General features: G+C 47.4%; 1 protein-coding gene across 1 annotated transcript; it reads right to left on the minus strand.

Moving 5' to 3' along the window:
* Nucleotides 1-317: 317 nt before the first annotated feature.
* On the minus strand, nucleotides 318-951 carry LOC109167356. The gene is made up of 2 exons (XM_019316375.1): nucleotides 837-951; nucleotides 318-793 (listed from the first exon to the last, which is right to left on the minus strand). Exons 1-2 carry the CDS (start codon nucleotides 949-951, stop codon nucleotides 318-320), a joined length of 591 nt encoding a protein of 196 aa, XP_019171920.1.
* Nucleotides 952-16,023: the final 15,072 nt, after the last annotated feature.

Raw genomic sequence — 16,023 nt, forward strand, 5'->3', positions numbered from 1 at the left:
ATGGCGATGTACTTGGCCGGATATAACCCTTATCAAGGAGTTCTTGCAATTGGATCTTCAATTCTTGCATTTCTGGCGTAGCCAAATGATATAGGGCCTTAGAGATGGGTGCTGTGCCTGGCAAAAGGTCCACTAAGAACTCCACTTCTCTAGTAGGAGGCATACCCGGTATTTCCTCGGGAAATACATCAAGAAATTCACGGACTACGGGTATAGATTGAGCCACTCCCCCCTTTGCCTTCAAGTTCTCGACCGAACATAAGTATAACTCATTGCCTTTATCCATATACCTCTTCATCTTTGTCATAGACACCAGCTTAATCCCGGGTTCTTCCATCTTTCCCACTGGGTCCCCGTAGCACCACCTTCTGATCTTTGCACAAGATTTGGGCCCTAAACCGCCCCAACCAGTCCATACCTAAGACCACATCCATCCCGTCCAAGTCGTACTGGATTAGATCGCTAGGGAACTCTTCTCCCTGGATGTTGATCTTGATGCCCTCAAAAAGACGGTCACACATCCTAACTTCTCCCGATGCTACCGTCACGTTAAACCTCACTCCCGTGCCCCTAGATAAGCCCAACTTCTTCACGAGGCCGGGTGATACGAACGAGTTAGACGCTCCTGAATCAAACAAGACTGTTGCTGGCACGGACTGCACTAGGAAGGTCCCCACTACTACGTCACTGTCACTTGTTCGAACTTCACTTAAGGTAAGCACCCTCTCTTGGGATGGCCCTTCCGCTGGATGGTGAACCTCTATCCTCCCATGCCCTCTTACATCTCGGAATGCTGGAAAAGGTAGCTGCACTAGGACTTACTCTTGTGGACGTACCACTCCGGATCCATCGTTCAATCACCCCAGAAGCATTACTAGATCCGGCCAACCGAGATTTCTTAACCACTTCACCCACATCTTCAAACGTTGAGGTTCGCTGGCGAGGAGGCATCACAGACTTCTGCCACAACAATGAGGTTACCAAAAAGAGCAAACAAGCAAGACAGAAAGCAACACACAGCTCACCGCGCAACCTAGAGTCCTAAGCCTAACACTTAGCTTCTTAAGGTCGCTTAGAGGTCTCAAAACACACTTAACCACTTAGAAAGTCTAGACTTAACTCTTCCTAGGCTCATACCTAGGCTCTGATACCAACTGTAACATCCCCCAAACAAGACCTATATAAAAGCCTTAACACATGCAGATTAAACGACAAAACTAACACAGCGGAAGATAAATCGAAACTGGATAAAAGAAATCCAACGGGGTGTCACGCCACATCTACCAAACACGGTAAACGCTACGGCAAACAATCTGCAAGTGTATACATCTATCCCAAAACATCAGTCTAACTACATTGGCGCACAGGCCACAAAAGCAAGGATAAAGGTGCTAAGCTACCAGGCTCTAGACATCGCGCTCATCTAAACATCACCTGAAAGATACAAAGATAAACATTGGGACGACGCCCGGTCAGTGAATAATGCTGGTAACCCACCAATACAATTAAGTATCATATATAGATAGATATAAGTCATAAAAACCATTTTCGAAACGGAATACATATATATAAGTCAAAACCAAGATCAACAGTCAACACAAGACACATCACTCTCAAAGATAACACAGGAACACATCCCAAACCACAAGGGTTAACCACACGCAAAGGATAAAGACTCACCCAACGGCAACACATGCCAAAGCAACACAAGCCTCCGTGACTACACACGTCACGAGAGAAGATCACACAACGCCGGCTTTACGAGCCCTCGCAACATCACCCATCACGAGTTGGTATGCCTTCCTTATGCCCTGTTCCAACCTTATGGCTACCCCCAACCTTGTACCTTCTTTCCAACCATTACCTCCAGGACCCCTGTACTTCTTAGTCCAACCTTATTCCCCCGGGACCGTCGTCCCCCACCAACGACCACCAACGAAACCACCAATTCACGGCAACACATGCCCGGATAACACATGTTATCCCCCAAAAACGTGGACCCATCACTCAGGCCACAACTCCATAATCACGTCACGGCCACCACGAGGACCGCTGCAATACCTTGGTGACTAGTGTCCCATACCACTAATCGTGCAATCCAGGTTGAGCTACACACGCACCACAACTCAACAAGAGTCAAACAACGGATTACAACGAAGGTATGAAACATACTCAATCAAGGAACGGGTCACAGCCCAACAACAACAATGATGAATAACACAAGTTATCATCAACCAAATGGAAGGTACAAACCACACACACGCTAGCATTAAGACAATAAACTAGCATGCTTAACAATGGAGAAACTCAAGATAGTTCCGAGGAACTCACAAGACACCTCTTGGTCCAACGAAACACAATGTTGAACACTTAGCACGATTCAAGACACCAAAGTCCTACATGGATACCTACCGTATGGTTCTAGACGTACAAAACATCAAGAAGACGCGTAAATAGTTCCGCAAAAGAACAACGGGAAGTCAAAAGACCAAATACCGAGTCAAACGGATCACGGGGAACAAATCCCGAACGAACACCACAGTGTTCCCTGCGGATGGACCCACGGGTAGGCCCCTACCCGTGGTTCCGCCCGCGGGTACACTACAACTCAATTAATCCATGGATTGAATGTGGATTTTTGGGGTGTCACACTGCGGTCCACTGTTTGGTTGAACATGAGCTGCGGTTCATTCTCCTGGCTGAGGTCAGTGATTCACTTCTTGGGCTACAGTCCATGGGCCTCGTGTGCGGATGGTCCACCGACTGGACGCGCCAGCGGTGTGTAGGGCCACCAGCCTGAGGAAGGCTATAGCCCACCGACCGAGTGATCGGTGGTGTATAGGGCTATGGTCGGCTGCGACCCACTGACTGAGGGCCAGCGGTGTGTAGGGTCGTAGTCTCCGAGGATCATCGCCCACCGACTAAGATCCTCAGCGGTGTGTAGGGCTTTCGCCCACTGACTAAGGTTCTCAGCGGTGTGTAGGGCTTGATTCACTACGATCCACCGACTATGCTCATCAGCGGTGTGTAGGGTCGTAGTCCCCGTAAGAGGATCATAGTCCACCGACTGAGCGCGTCAGCGGTGTGTAGGGCTGTGATCCACCGTCAAGCTATTGGCGGTCTGTACGGTTGGTTGCGATCAACCCCCCTAATGCTGCGGTATGAGGTAGGGTGCTACGGGGCCATGTTAGCGCTATACGCACTAACCCGCATGTTCGGGGCATGTGACTGGTCCCGTTGCGCCACCAAAGTGTGCTTATGTGATTTGAATGATGATTTGAATGATGACTTGAATGACGAATAAATGATGATTGAATGATGATGTGGACGACTTGAAAGTAAACTGTGACCTTAGATACATGTTCTTTATGATGCTGTCTTTATATAACTGTTTATCTTGATTGAATGTGCTTACCCCTATTTGCTGAGTCTATTCCTGATTTTAAAAGCTAGAGATCCCTAAGTGTATCTCTTCCTGCTTCAAAATGATTTTCGTATATCTATATATATCTACCTATATTGTATTTCAACGCGTTGGAGTGGGTTACCAGCATCATTCGCTAAACAGATATTTTTGGCTTTCAGGCACAGATGAGTAGACACCGGAGCGCGCTAGAGATCCGGAGCGTAGACTAGTTAGTTTCCCTTTCGGCCTGCGTGCCATGATTATGTACTGACATTGCTTTGGGGTTTTTAGTTAGTTTAGCCTGTGCATCTGAGCATTCCACCTCAGGTGTGGCATAGCACCCCGTACTCTTATGTTAATTTTGGGATTTAATGAGAATTCGCCTTTATTATATAAGCTTTAAAAAGTTTCAAAATTTCGGGGTGTTACAGTTGGTATCAGAGCCTAAGTTTGACCCTAGGAATAAGACTCGAAAGACCAGATCTTTAGAACATTAGGCTTAAACACTAGGAGTTCAGTAGGATAGGACTTAGGAATCATAGGACGCGCGGTGAGAAACGCGAAACCCCTAAACTTTTCCCTCACACGAATCCACATCTAATTTAAAAAAGAACTCCCCCTCCGCTTATCGCATCAAGGGAAGGGTAGAACACTCTGACTCAACACTTACTGTTAACATTTGGCTCTATAGATCAGCATCATGACACCAAGCAGAAGGCCGTCAAGGACTTCGAAACCTGCCACACACAACCCCCTGGCCCAGACCTTGCAACAACTAACCCAGGTCGCCCAAACACTAAGTGACGTAGCTCTCTGCAACAACAGGCCACAACCACCTCCACCAAACGCAAACTCAGAGGTCGCCCGACAAGTTTCAAATCATCGACCACCCATCTTCTCGGGAGATGAAGATCCTGCCACCCTTGAGGAATGGATTCGAACCTTCGACAAAATTCTGGGGTTAGTAGAATGCCCAGAAGAGCGTCGTGTAGAGATAGCATCGTTCTACTTTGGACACGAGGCGGACCTCTGGTGGATCCACGAGGGACCCACTTACAGGCAGGAACCAGGATTCAACTGGGAAAGCCTAAAACACGGTTGCGAGAAAGATTCTACCCAGCATACATAAGGGCATCCATGCACGAAGAATTCCTCCACCTAAAGCAAGGAACAACTACCGTCATGGAATACCATAAACGATTCCTCGAACTAGCACGCTTCGCACCAGAGTTGGTCCCCACAGAGGCAACCAAGATAGAACGATTTGTATAAGGTCTCAACTTCGAAGCCCGAAAAGATCTAGTGATAAGCGGACCCCGGACCCTCAACAAGGCTTACTCCAGTGCCGCCAACCTCTACCGAATCCAACTACTACAACGAGGGGTTCAGGAGCAAATACGTAAAAGAAACACGGGAGGTGGGGCACCTCCTATGAAGAGACTACGGAACGAAGTTAACACCAGGACAAGCAATCCGGCCGCCTAAAGGCCGCCCCAGGGAAACAACGAAACTAGTACAAGGTGTAACACCCCGTGTTATAGCCCATAAACCAATTAATTAATTACCCAGAAAGAAAGATTAAAATCTCATTAACTAGGAAAAGCCCACCATAAGCCCATGAACCCTTATCCCTAAAGCCAACCCCTTAGTCCTATAAGGAATAGGATTAGTGAACCCATGCCACTTAGACCATAATTAGGACTCTTAATTATATAAATAGGGACATAGAAGGCACCTAGAACTCACACCACAAATAATCCCTCACCATACAAGAAAGTTCCAAGAACTCCCTTAGGAGAAATCAAGAAAAGAGGAATCTTAAAGAAAGACCCTTCATAGCCAAGGAAACTAATTAAGGCTAAGAGGTAACCCATGTCTCAACAAAACCTATTTTCTTCGCTATAATCTCCTTCCTTGGCCTCCCTCTATATTCTTGTGTCTTGATTGAATTCTTCTATGATAATTATGTTATGTTCTTGATGATTGATAAGATGATTTATATGCTTTCTTGATAATCTTGATAGTCTTAAGGTTGAGAAGAAGTTCTTGATTATGATGTGATGATTCTTGACGAATCTTGATATTTTCTTGATGTTAAAGATTAAACATGTTCTTGATGATTTGGGTGGGATTAGAGCCCTAGGTTGGATTGGGAATTTGTATTATGATGTCCTCGATTTGTATTTGGGAGGGAATTCGCATGTTCGCCCGCTGCCCGAAACAGCGCACACCGGCGGGCAGCCGGCGGGTGACCCCCACCCACCGGCTACCCGCTGGTTCACACCCCTCCCCGGGTCCCCGGCTTCCCCGTTTGATGTTCCCCGTTCCCCATGGTGTCCCAACAGGCCCCGTTTGTCGTGCCTGAGTCTAGTTTGGAAATTCGGGTACCGTTCGTAGATTAAACGAGTCTTAGGAATTGCATGCTAGTTGAATTGGTAACCAGTGGAACAAGGTGGAAGTTATATGTGCCTTTAGGAACTATTCTTAGTGCGTGAATGATCACATGTAAGCTTAATTATATGTTCCCCCTTCCCTATGTGAATTATGTGTCATTATGTGCTATTGTGTGTTACGTGATGCATGACCCCAACTTGGTTAAGACCAATTGGGCTATACAGGCAGTTGAATGGGCTGAGAACCATCCCAACTGTTAACCAGGCCGGTTAAGATCGGTCGGGGATATTGATATGATATAGGACTGAGGTCCACTATACGGGCAGTTGAATGGGTTGAGAACCATCCCAACTGTTAACCAGGCTGGTAGAGACCGGTCAGGTATATAAAGATTTTGTATAGGACTGAAGGTCCACATGGGCCTCGGTGATATGACCCACCGATCGGGATGCGCCAGGCGGTATGGGGCCAACAAGCCGAGGAAGGTTGTAGTCCACCGAACTGTGTAATCTGGCGGTGTGTAGGGCTACGACTGGCTGCGATCCACTGAGTGGTGGGACATCGGTATGTAGGACCGTAGTCTCCGAGGATCTTTGCCCACCGACTAAGTTTAGCTCAGCAGTGTGTCGGGCTTGATCCGCTACGACCCGCCGATTGTGCGCACCAACGGTGTGTAGGGTCGTAAGTCCCCCCTTGGAAATGGGATCACGGTCCACCGACTGAGCGCGTCAGCGGTGTGTCGGATTGTGGTCCGACGTTGAGTTCATCAGCGGTTCTCCAAGGGTTGGTTGCGATCAACTCCCCTCGTACTGCGGTACTGAGGTAGGGTGCTGCGGGGCCGTGTTAATGCTATAGGCATTAACCCTCATGTTCGGGGCATGTGATTGGTCCCGTGGCGCCATCGATGATTATGGGATATGAATGATGATTGGATGATAATGTGGATTGGAATTGAGAAGTGGCTTGTGACCGTAATTGCGTATTCTTTATGACGCTGTTATTATTGTCTGATATGCTTATCCCTATTTGCTGATTCTATTCCTGGTTTTAAAACTAGTGTCTCTTAAGTATATATCTTCCTGCTTCGAAATAATTTTTGTATATCTATATATATATATATATCTATCTATACTATATTTCAACGCGTTGGAGTGGGTTACCAGCATCTCTCGCTGAACAGATATATTTGGCTTTCAGGCACAGAGGAGTGGACACTGGAGCGCGCTAGAGACTTGGAGCGTAGAATAGACAGTTTCCCTTTCGGCCTGCGTGCCATGCTTATGTATTTACATTATTGAGGATATTAGTTAGTTAGCCTGTGCACCTGAGTTCTCTAACTCAGCTGTGGCATAGCACCCCGTACTCCTTTATATTATGTTTTGGGATTTAATGAGAATCTACCTTTATTATATAAGTCTTAAAAATTGAAAAATTTCGGGGTGTTACATTTGTTATCAGAGCCTAAGTTTGACCCTAGGATATGACTCTTAAGGCCAAGACCTTAGGACAATAGGCTTAAAACATTAAAAGTTTGGTAAGATAGGATTTCGGGAATCATAGGACGCATGGTGAGATCGTGAGACGTTACACTTCCTTCACACCAACTAGCACATGATTTAAATAAACTTCCCCTACATCCATAGCATCAAGGTAAGGATGCAAAATAATATCAACCTATGAACCCCAGGATGACGTCAAAGAAGAAGCAGACAAAGGCACCGAAACTTCCCACACAGGAATTCTTGACTCAAAATCTACCACGTCTGGCCCAAATTGCCCAGACATTAAACAACGCAGTTCCCCAACCATCACCACCAAGCAGAAACTTGGAAATCCACCGCCAAGTCTCGGAACACCAACCACCCACCTTCTCCGGGCACGAAAATCCCACGATCCTCGAAGAATGGATCAGAACCTTCGACAAAATATTCAGCGCAACGGGATGCCCAGAAGCCCACCAAGTAGAGGCGGCCTCCTTCTACCTCAGGCACGGGGCCGACACCTGGTGGGTCCACGAGAAACCCAATTGCGAACAAAGCCCCGGGTTCAACTGGGAAGCCCTAAAAATGCGACTACGAGAACGATTCTACCCCAGTCACCTGAAGGCAACCATAAACGAGGAATTCCTCCACCTAAAACAGGGAGTAACCCCAATCACAGAATACTACCGGCAGTTCCGTAAGCTAGCTCGCCTCACTCCCGAACTGGTACCTATAGAGACAATCAAAATCAAGAAATTCATCAAGGGCCTCAATCCCGAAAACCAGAAGGCCCTAACTATACGAGAACCGAGAACCCTCGAAGAAGCCTATGCCAAGGCATTCCAAGTACAACAAATCCCATACGAACCATAGGAAACGCACCTGGGACACAAAAGAAAGTTTGAAGGGAACCGCACAAACCCCCTCCGGGAGCCTAAAACTGCCAGGGCCACCTTACCCCACCAAGCCGTGACACCGGCCACTCAGGGAAGGATCCTTACCATAAGCAAAGCCAAAATCGGAGATGGCAACATAGTCTCCGGAACCTTCCTTGTACACGCCACCCCCGCCACCGTGTTGTTTGATTCAGGGGCTACCAACTCATTTATAGCAACCGAATTCGCCACTCAACTCGGGCTTAACATCGGCACCAAAGTACAACTCCAGGTCAAAGTAGCCTTCGGTGAAATCATAAGGTGTGACTGCATGTACAAAAACATAATGATCACCATCAAAGGAGTGGAATTCCCTAGCAACCTAATACAATTCAGACTAGATGGGGTACAAGTGATTTTGGGCATGGACTGGCTAGGGAAATTCCAGGCACAAATCTTATGCGGTGAACTTAGTGGTCTTACGGGGACCAAACGGAAAAAGGGTATCCTACCACGGAACCCACAAGGATCCGGAAATCAAATTAGTAAACATGATGAAAATGAAGAAATATCTAACCCAAGGAAACAAAGCCTTCCTATGCTCGGTCAAGGACCTCAACGCCGAGATAGCCAAACCCCAAACCATCCCAGTAGTAAACGAGTTCACCGACGTCTTCCCAGACGAAATCCCTGGAGCACCCCCAACCAGAGAAGTCGAGTTCACGATAGACCTAATACCAGGCGCTGCCCCGATCTCCAAACCACCCTACAGGCTGGCACCAAAGGAAATGAAGGAATTGAAAACACAACTTCAGGAACTACTGGATAAAGGATACGTCCGCCCCAGCACCTCACCATGGGGGGCACCGGTGTTATTCGTTAAAAAGAAAGATGGGAGCATGCGCCTGTGCATTGACTACAGGGAACTAAACCAAGTTACAATAAAGAACAAATACCCTCTTCCCCGAATTGACGACCTATTCGACCAACTTAAAGGAGCAGGGGTGTTCTTGAAAATTGATTTAAGATCCGGATACCACCAGATAAAAGTAGCCAACCTAGATATCCAGAAAACAACCTTTCGAACACGCTACGACCATTACGAATTCACGGTAATGCCCTTCGGACTCACCAACGCACTCGCTATATTCATGGACCTCATGAATCGAGTATTCCGGCCCCACCTAGATGACTTCGTCATTGTATTCATCGACGACATCCTGGTCTACTCCCAAAACGAGGAAGAACATGAGAAGCACCTCCGCACCACCCTACAAACCCTGAGAGAACACCAACTATACGCCAAGTTCTCCAAGTGTGAATTCTGGAAGGACAACGTAGCCTTCCTGGGTCACGTAATAACCAAAGAAGGAATCAAGGTGGACCCCACCAAGATTCACGCAGTCAAGGAATGACCCACACCAAAATCACTTTCGGAGGTCAGAAGCTTCCTAGGATTAGCTGGCTATTATAGAAGGTTTGTACCCGATTTTACCAAAATAGCTCAACCGCTCACCAAGCTCATGAAAAAGGAAACCCCCTTTCGTTGGGACAACAACTGCACCACAGCCTTTCAAGAATTGAAAGAGAAACTAACCACGACACCCGTCCTAACCCTCCCCTCCGGGATGGAAGGATTCGAAGTCTTCAACGACGCACCCAAAAAGGGGCTGGGATGCGTACTAATGCAAAAGGGGAAGGTAATAGCATACGCATCTAGAAAACTCAAAACCCACGAAGAAAATTACCCCACACACGACCTCGAGCTAGCTGCCATCGTGTTCGCCCTGAAAATTGGGAGACATTACCTATATGGAGTACAATGCAAGATTTATACGGATCACAAAAGCCTAAAGTACATCTTCACCCAGAAAGATCTAAACATGCGACAACGAAGGTGGCTGGAACTCATAAAAGATTACGACCTAGATATCCAGTACCACGAAGGCAAGGCTAATGTTGTGGCAGACGCCCTAAGCCGAAAGACTAACCACTCCCTCAACGCCACCTGGATCTTACCAGACCAGCTATACAAGGACTTCCAGAAGTTAAACTTGGAGGTGGTAGAGCAAGGTCGAACCAACTCCGAGATCCGCCTATTCAATGCCATAGTCATACCCACAATATTCGAAGAAATCAAGACCGGATAGCATCAAGACCCGGAACTACGTAAAATTCGGCTCGACCTAACTCAGGGAAAGGACGGACCCTTCAAAATATGCGAAGATGGCAGCCTCCGCTATCAAGGGAGGTGGTGCGTACCCACGACGCACCCCCACCTGAAGCAACAAATCCTGAGAGAAGGACACAACTCCCCATACTCAGTACACCCCGGAGGCGACAAACTGTACCAAGATGTGAAAAAGATGTTTTGGTGGCCCAACATGAAAAAGGAAGTCGCAGACTTCGTGGCCAAATGTCTGAACTGCCAAAGGGTAAAAGCCGAACGATGCAAGCCCAAAGGACTCGTACAGCCCCTTGAAATACCACAAGGGAAGTGGGACTCCATATCCATGGATTTTGTCGGAGGGTTACCCACAATACCAACCGGCAAGGATAAGATCTGGGTAATAGTGGACCGGCTAACCAAGACAGCACGGTTCATTGCTATGAAAGAAACGTGGACAATGACGCAGCTAGCCCAGGCCTACCTGAACCGAGTAGTAAAATACCACGGGATCCCCCGAAACATTGTGTCCGATAGGGATCCCAGGTTCCTCTCACAATTCTGGAAGTCTCTACAAACAGCCTTGGGGACACACCTGAACCTGAGCACTGCCTTCCACCCCACCACTGACGGCCAAACCGAGAGGACCATCCAGACTCTCGAAGACATGCTAAGAGCCTGCATGTTGGACATCCAAGGAACCTGGGAGGAACATCTAGACCTCATCGAATTCTCCTACAACAACAGCTACCACGCAAGTATCCGCATGGCCCCCTACGAAGCTCTGTATGGTAAAAAATGTAGGACCCCCTTATGTTGGGAAGACATGGTCGGCCCAGTAACACTAGGACCCCAATACTTATAAGATACCATAGCTAAAGTCAAACACATACAAGAAAGAATGAAGGCCGCCCAAGACCGCCAAAAATCCTACGCCGACCAAGGGAGGAAACAAGCCGAGTTCACCCCCGGGGACAAGGTTTGGTTAAGGATCTCGCCCACCCGAGGGGTAATGAGGTTCGGGAAAAAGGGAAAACTCAGCCCCCGGTTTATCGGTCCCTATGAAATCATAGAAAGAGTCGGGAACCTGGTCTACCGCCTCGCCGCCCTACCCATTGAACTGGAGCGTGTACACAACGTATTCCACATATCCCAACTAAAGAAATATGTACACGACCCGAGCCACGTACTACAACCGAGACCGTGGACCTTGACGATGCACTAGCTTACGAAGAAAAACCCGTAAGAATCCTGGACACCAAGACAAGAACTACCTGCCGACGAGCCATAAAAATGGTAAAAGTCCTCTGGACCAACCATGGGACCGAAGAAGCAACATGGGAACTCAAAGACACAATGAAAGAACGCTACCCCGAACTCTTCACACCAGGTAACCAAGACGAAAGCATATGATAAGGGAAGAAGTTACTCGGCAAGGACAAAAGCTTCGGGGACGAAGCTTCCCGTTAAGGGGGGGAGAGTGTAACACCCCGTGTGACAGCCCATAAACCAATTAATTAATTACCCAGAAAGAAAGATTAAAATCTAATTAACTAGGAAAGGCCCACCATATGCCCATGAACCCTTATCCCTAAAGCCAACCCCTTAGTCCTATAAGGAATAGGATTAGTGAACCCATGCCACTTAGACCATAATTAGGACTCTTAATTATATAAATAGGGACATAAAGGCACCTAGAACTCACACCACAAATAATCCCTCACCACACAAGAAAGTTCCAAGAACTCCCTTAGGAGAAATCAAGAAAAGAGGAATCTTAAAGAAAGACCCTTCATAGCCAAGGAAACTAATTAAGGCTAAGAGGTAACCCATGTCTCAACAAAACCTATTTTCTTCGCTATAATATCCTTCCTTGGCCTCTCTCTATATTCTTGTGTCTTGATTGAATTCTTCTATGATAATTATGTTATGTTCTTAATGATTGATAAGATGATTTATATGCTTTCTTGATAATCTTGATAGTCTTAAGGTTGAGAAGAAGTTCTTATTTATGATGTGATGATTCTTGACGAATCTTGATATTTTCTTGATGTTAAAGATTAAACATGTTCTTGATGATTTGGGTGGGATTAGAGCCCTAGGTTGGATTGCGAATTTGTATTATGATGTCCTCGATTTGTATTTGGGAGATAATTCGCATGTTCGGGTGTTGTTTACATTTAGGAGTCATAATAGGATAAGTCCTACATGATTCTTGCTTTTGATCCGTTAATTGCTTACGTGGTGTCGTTATTTGCGTTTAAAAGTGTCTAAGCATGGTTTCGGGTTCCACAAAGGTCCCCGGGATAAATATTTGAGAAAGGAGTCAGTGGGGGGTAGGTAGGGGTGGGGGAACCCACCACCTACCCGCTGGCCGGCAGCGGGCAGCCACCGGGCAGCGGGCTACCCGCCGGCTACCCGCTGCCCGGAACAGCGCCCACCGGTGGGCAGCGGGCGGGTGACCCCCACCCACCGGCTACCCGCTGGTCAACACCCCACCCGGGTCCCCGGCTTCCCCGTTTGATGTTCCCCGTTCCCCATGGTGTCCCAACAGGCCCCGTTTATCATGCCTGAGTCTAGTTTGGAATTTTGGGTACTGTTCGTAGGTTAAACGAGTCTTAGGAATTGCATGCTAGTTGAATAGGTAACCCGTGGACCTAGGTGGAAGTTATATGTGCCTTTAGGAACTATTCTTAGTGCGTGAATGATCACATGTAAGCTTAATTATATGTTCCCCCTTCCCTATGTGAATTATGTGTCATTATGTGCTATTGTGTGTTACGTGATGCATGACCCCAACTTGGTTAAGACCAATTGGGCTATACAGGCAGTTGAATGGGCTGAGAACCATCCCAACTGTTAACCAGGCCGGTTAAGATCGGTCGGGGATATTGATATGATATAGGACTGAGGTCCACTATACGGGCAGTTGAATGGGTTGAGAACCATCCCAACTGTTAACCAGGCTGGTAGAGACCGGTCAGGTATATAAAGATTATGTATAGGACTGAAGGTCCACATGGGCCTCGGTGATATGACCCACCGACCGGGATGCGCCAGGCGGTATGGGGCCAACAAGCCGAGGAAGGTTATAGTCCACCGACCTGAGTAATCAGGCGGTGTGTAGGGCTATGACTGGCTGTGATCCACCGAGTGGTGGGACATCGGTATGTAGGACCGTAATCTCCGAGGATCTTTGCCCACCGACTGAGTTTAGCTCAGCGGTGCGTCGGGCTTGATCCGCTACAGCCCGCCGATTGTGCACACCAACGGTGTGTAGGGTCGTAAGTCCCCCCTTGTAAAGGGGATCACGGTCCACCGACTGGGCGCGTCAGCGGTGTGTCGGATCGTGGTCCGACGTTGAGTTCATCAGCGGTTCTCCAAGGGTTGGTTGCGATCAACTCCCCTTGTACTGCGGTACTGAGGTAGGGTGCTGCGGGGCCGTGTTAATGCTATAGGCATTAACCCTTATGTTCGGGGCATGCGATTGGTCCCGTGGAGCCATCGATGATTATGGGATATGAATGATGATTGGATGATAATGTGGATTGGAATTGAGAAGTGGCTTGTGACCGTAATTGCGTATTCCTTATGATGCTGTTATTATTGTCTGATATGCTTATCCCTATTTGTTGAGTCTATTCCTGGTTTTAAAACTAGTGTCTCTTAAGTATATATCTTCCTGCTTCAAAATGATTTTTGTATATCTATATATATATATATATATATATATATATATATATATATATATATATATATATATATATATATATATATATACTATATTTCAAGGCGTTGGAGTGGGTTACCAGCATCTCTCGCTGAACAGATATATTTGGCTTTCAGGCACATAGGAGTGGACACTAGAGCCGCTAGAGACTTGGAGCGTAGAATAGATAGTTTCCCTTTCGGCCTGCGTGCCATGCTTATGTGTTTACATTATTGAGGATATTAGTTAGTTAGCCCGTGCACCTGAGTTCTCTAACTCAGTTGTGGCATAGCACCCTGTACTCCTTTATATTATGTTTTGGGATTTAATGAGAATCTACCTTTATTATATAAGTCTTAAAAATTAAAAAATTTCGGGGTGTTACACAAGGGGCTTCTCATGCCCAAGGTGCAACAAGGACCACAGAGGCAGGGACTGCATGGGAAATCCCTTGCGATGCTTCAACTGTGGAAAAGAAGGACACAAGTCCTTCCACTGCACCCAACCCTCAAACTCACGCCCTGCAGCCATGAGCCAACGCGGAGGCACGAACAATCAAGGAAATTACAGTGCCCCCGGAAAAGTATTCGTCATGAGCCGCACCCAAGCCGAACTCGAAAACGAGGGCATCCTCAATGAAGAAAATGCAACCCCGGAAGACGAAAATCCCACTAACCAAACGGAAGAAAACTAAGGAGATGAATTTTGTCTGGGATAACTGACAAACCCCTTGTAACCACCCTCGTAGTAGAATTGCTTGTTTAGGTTAAATTACCTCGGAATTGTTATAATTAAAGAGCTAAATCAAAATAATTTTAGCATAAGGGAAAGGAACTAGATTATCCACGACAAGAACAAAAGGGACCAAACCAAATCTTCTACCACTAGAAGACAAAAGAAGGAAAAAGACAAGGATCACACAACAAAAAAGACTAATGTTACCAATGGGAATAGAACCTTGGACCTCTCACTTACAAAATTAGAACCTTAACCACTAGGCTATGAGTGTTTCTTAAAATCTCAAGGGAACACTCCCTTCTTAAATCCCTAAAAATTTCCAAAAATCCCCAAATAAAAAACTCTTCTTCTTCTCTTCCTCTTCCACACACAATCTCTCTCTCTCTCTTCCCCCACTCACCCCGCCGCCACACAACACCACCATCACCCCGACGAACCACCACGCCAGCCGCCGTCGCCAGTCGAGCCACCAGCACTGCCCAGGCAGCACCGCCGTCGCCGTCCCGGAGGCAACCCGCAATACCACCGCCGCCCGTCAGCTACCCGAACACCCCCCGCTGCCACGCGCCGCCTCAATCGCACAACCCGAGCTCCACCGCCACCACGCCTAGGCCAAACCCCGTCGAAAACCGCCGACCGTCGGAGAAGCCGCACCGTAGGAGCTCGCCGGAAGTTCGCCGGAAAACGCCACCTAGACGAAAACTCAAAATGTAGAAAAAGCCCCTTGGAATCCGCACCCCGGAATGGAGCAACGCCGACTACACCGTGATCGGAGGTAAAGCCCTCAAACCCGACCAATTCTCTCCGGAGTTGGTCGACATGCTTAACTTCCAAGGTCTCTTGGGTATATATCTCACCATTAAAGGGGATACATACCCCGAATTGGTGAAAGAGTTCTATCATCACTTGGTGGCTGTCAAGCGAGGTGATAAACTTGAAATCACCGCTAAGGTCCGAGGCAAGGAAATCATACTTTCCGGGGGCTGCTTGGCCAAGCTCTTAAAACTGACCACCACGGGTGTGTCGGACTATGACCGGAAGGGGTGGATTGGTACCCAAAACACGGGGTACAAGGACTACCTCGGGTACCTACTCGGGAAGGAAGAAGGCTTCACCTCGGCCACCCGACCAAACCGGAAGTGGCTAATCGCTGAACAAAAGATACTAGTCATGATTGTGACTGACAGCTTGTTGCCCACAAACAACAAAAGCAAGGACGTAGGAAGTTTGGAGTGCACTTTTGCCTACTTCCT

This window comes from Ipomoea nil, unplaced genomic scaffold, assembly GCF_001879475.1.
Source record: "Ipomoea nil cultivar Tokyo-kokei standard unplaced genomic scaffold, Asagao_1.1 scaffold3150, whole genome shotgun sequence".
In the NCBI taxonomy this organism is placed as follows: domain Eukaryota; kingdom Viridiplantae; phylum Streptophyta; class Magnoliopsida; order Solanales; family Convolvulaceae; genus Ipomoea; species Ipomoea nil.

Bases quoted from the DNA above. Each gene is read 5' to 3' on its own strand.
- LOC109167356 (XM_019316375.1), bottom strand. From the start codon at position 951: ATGCCTCCTCGCCAGCGAACCTCAACGTTTGAAGATGTGGGTGAAGTG. The intron at 794-836 runs GTACGTCCACAA...TACCTTTTCCAG, and splicing joins TGAACGATGGATCCGGAGTG to CATTCCGAGATGTAAGAGGG.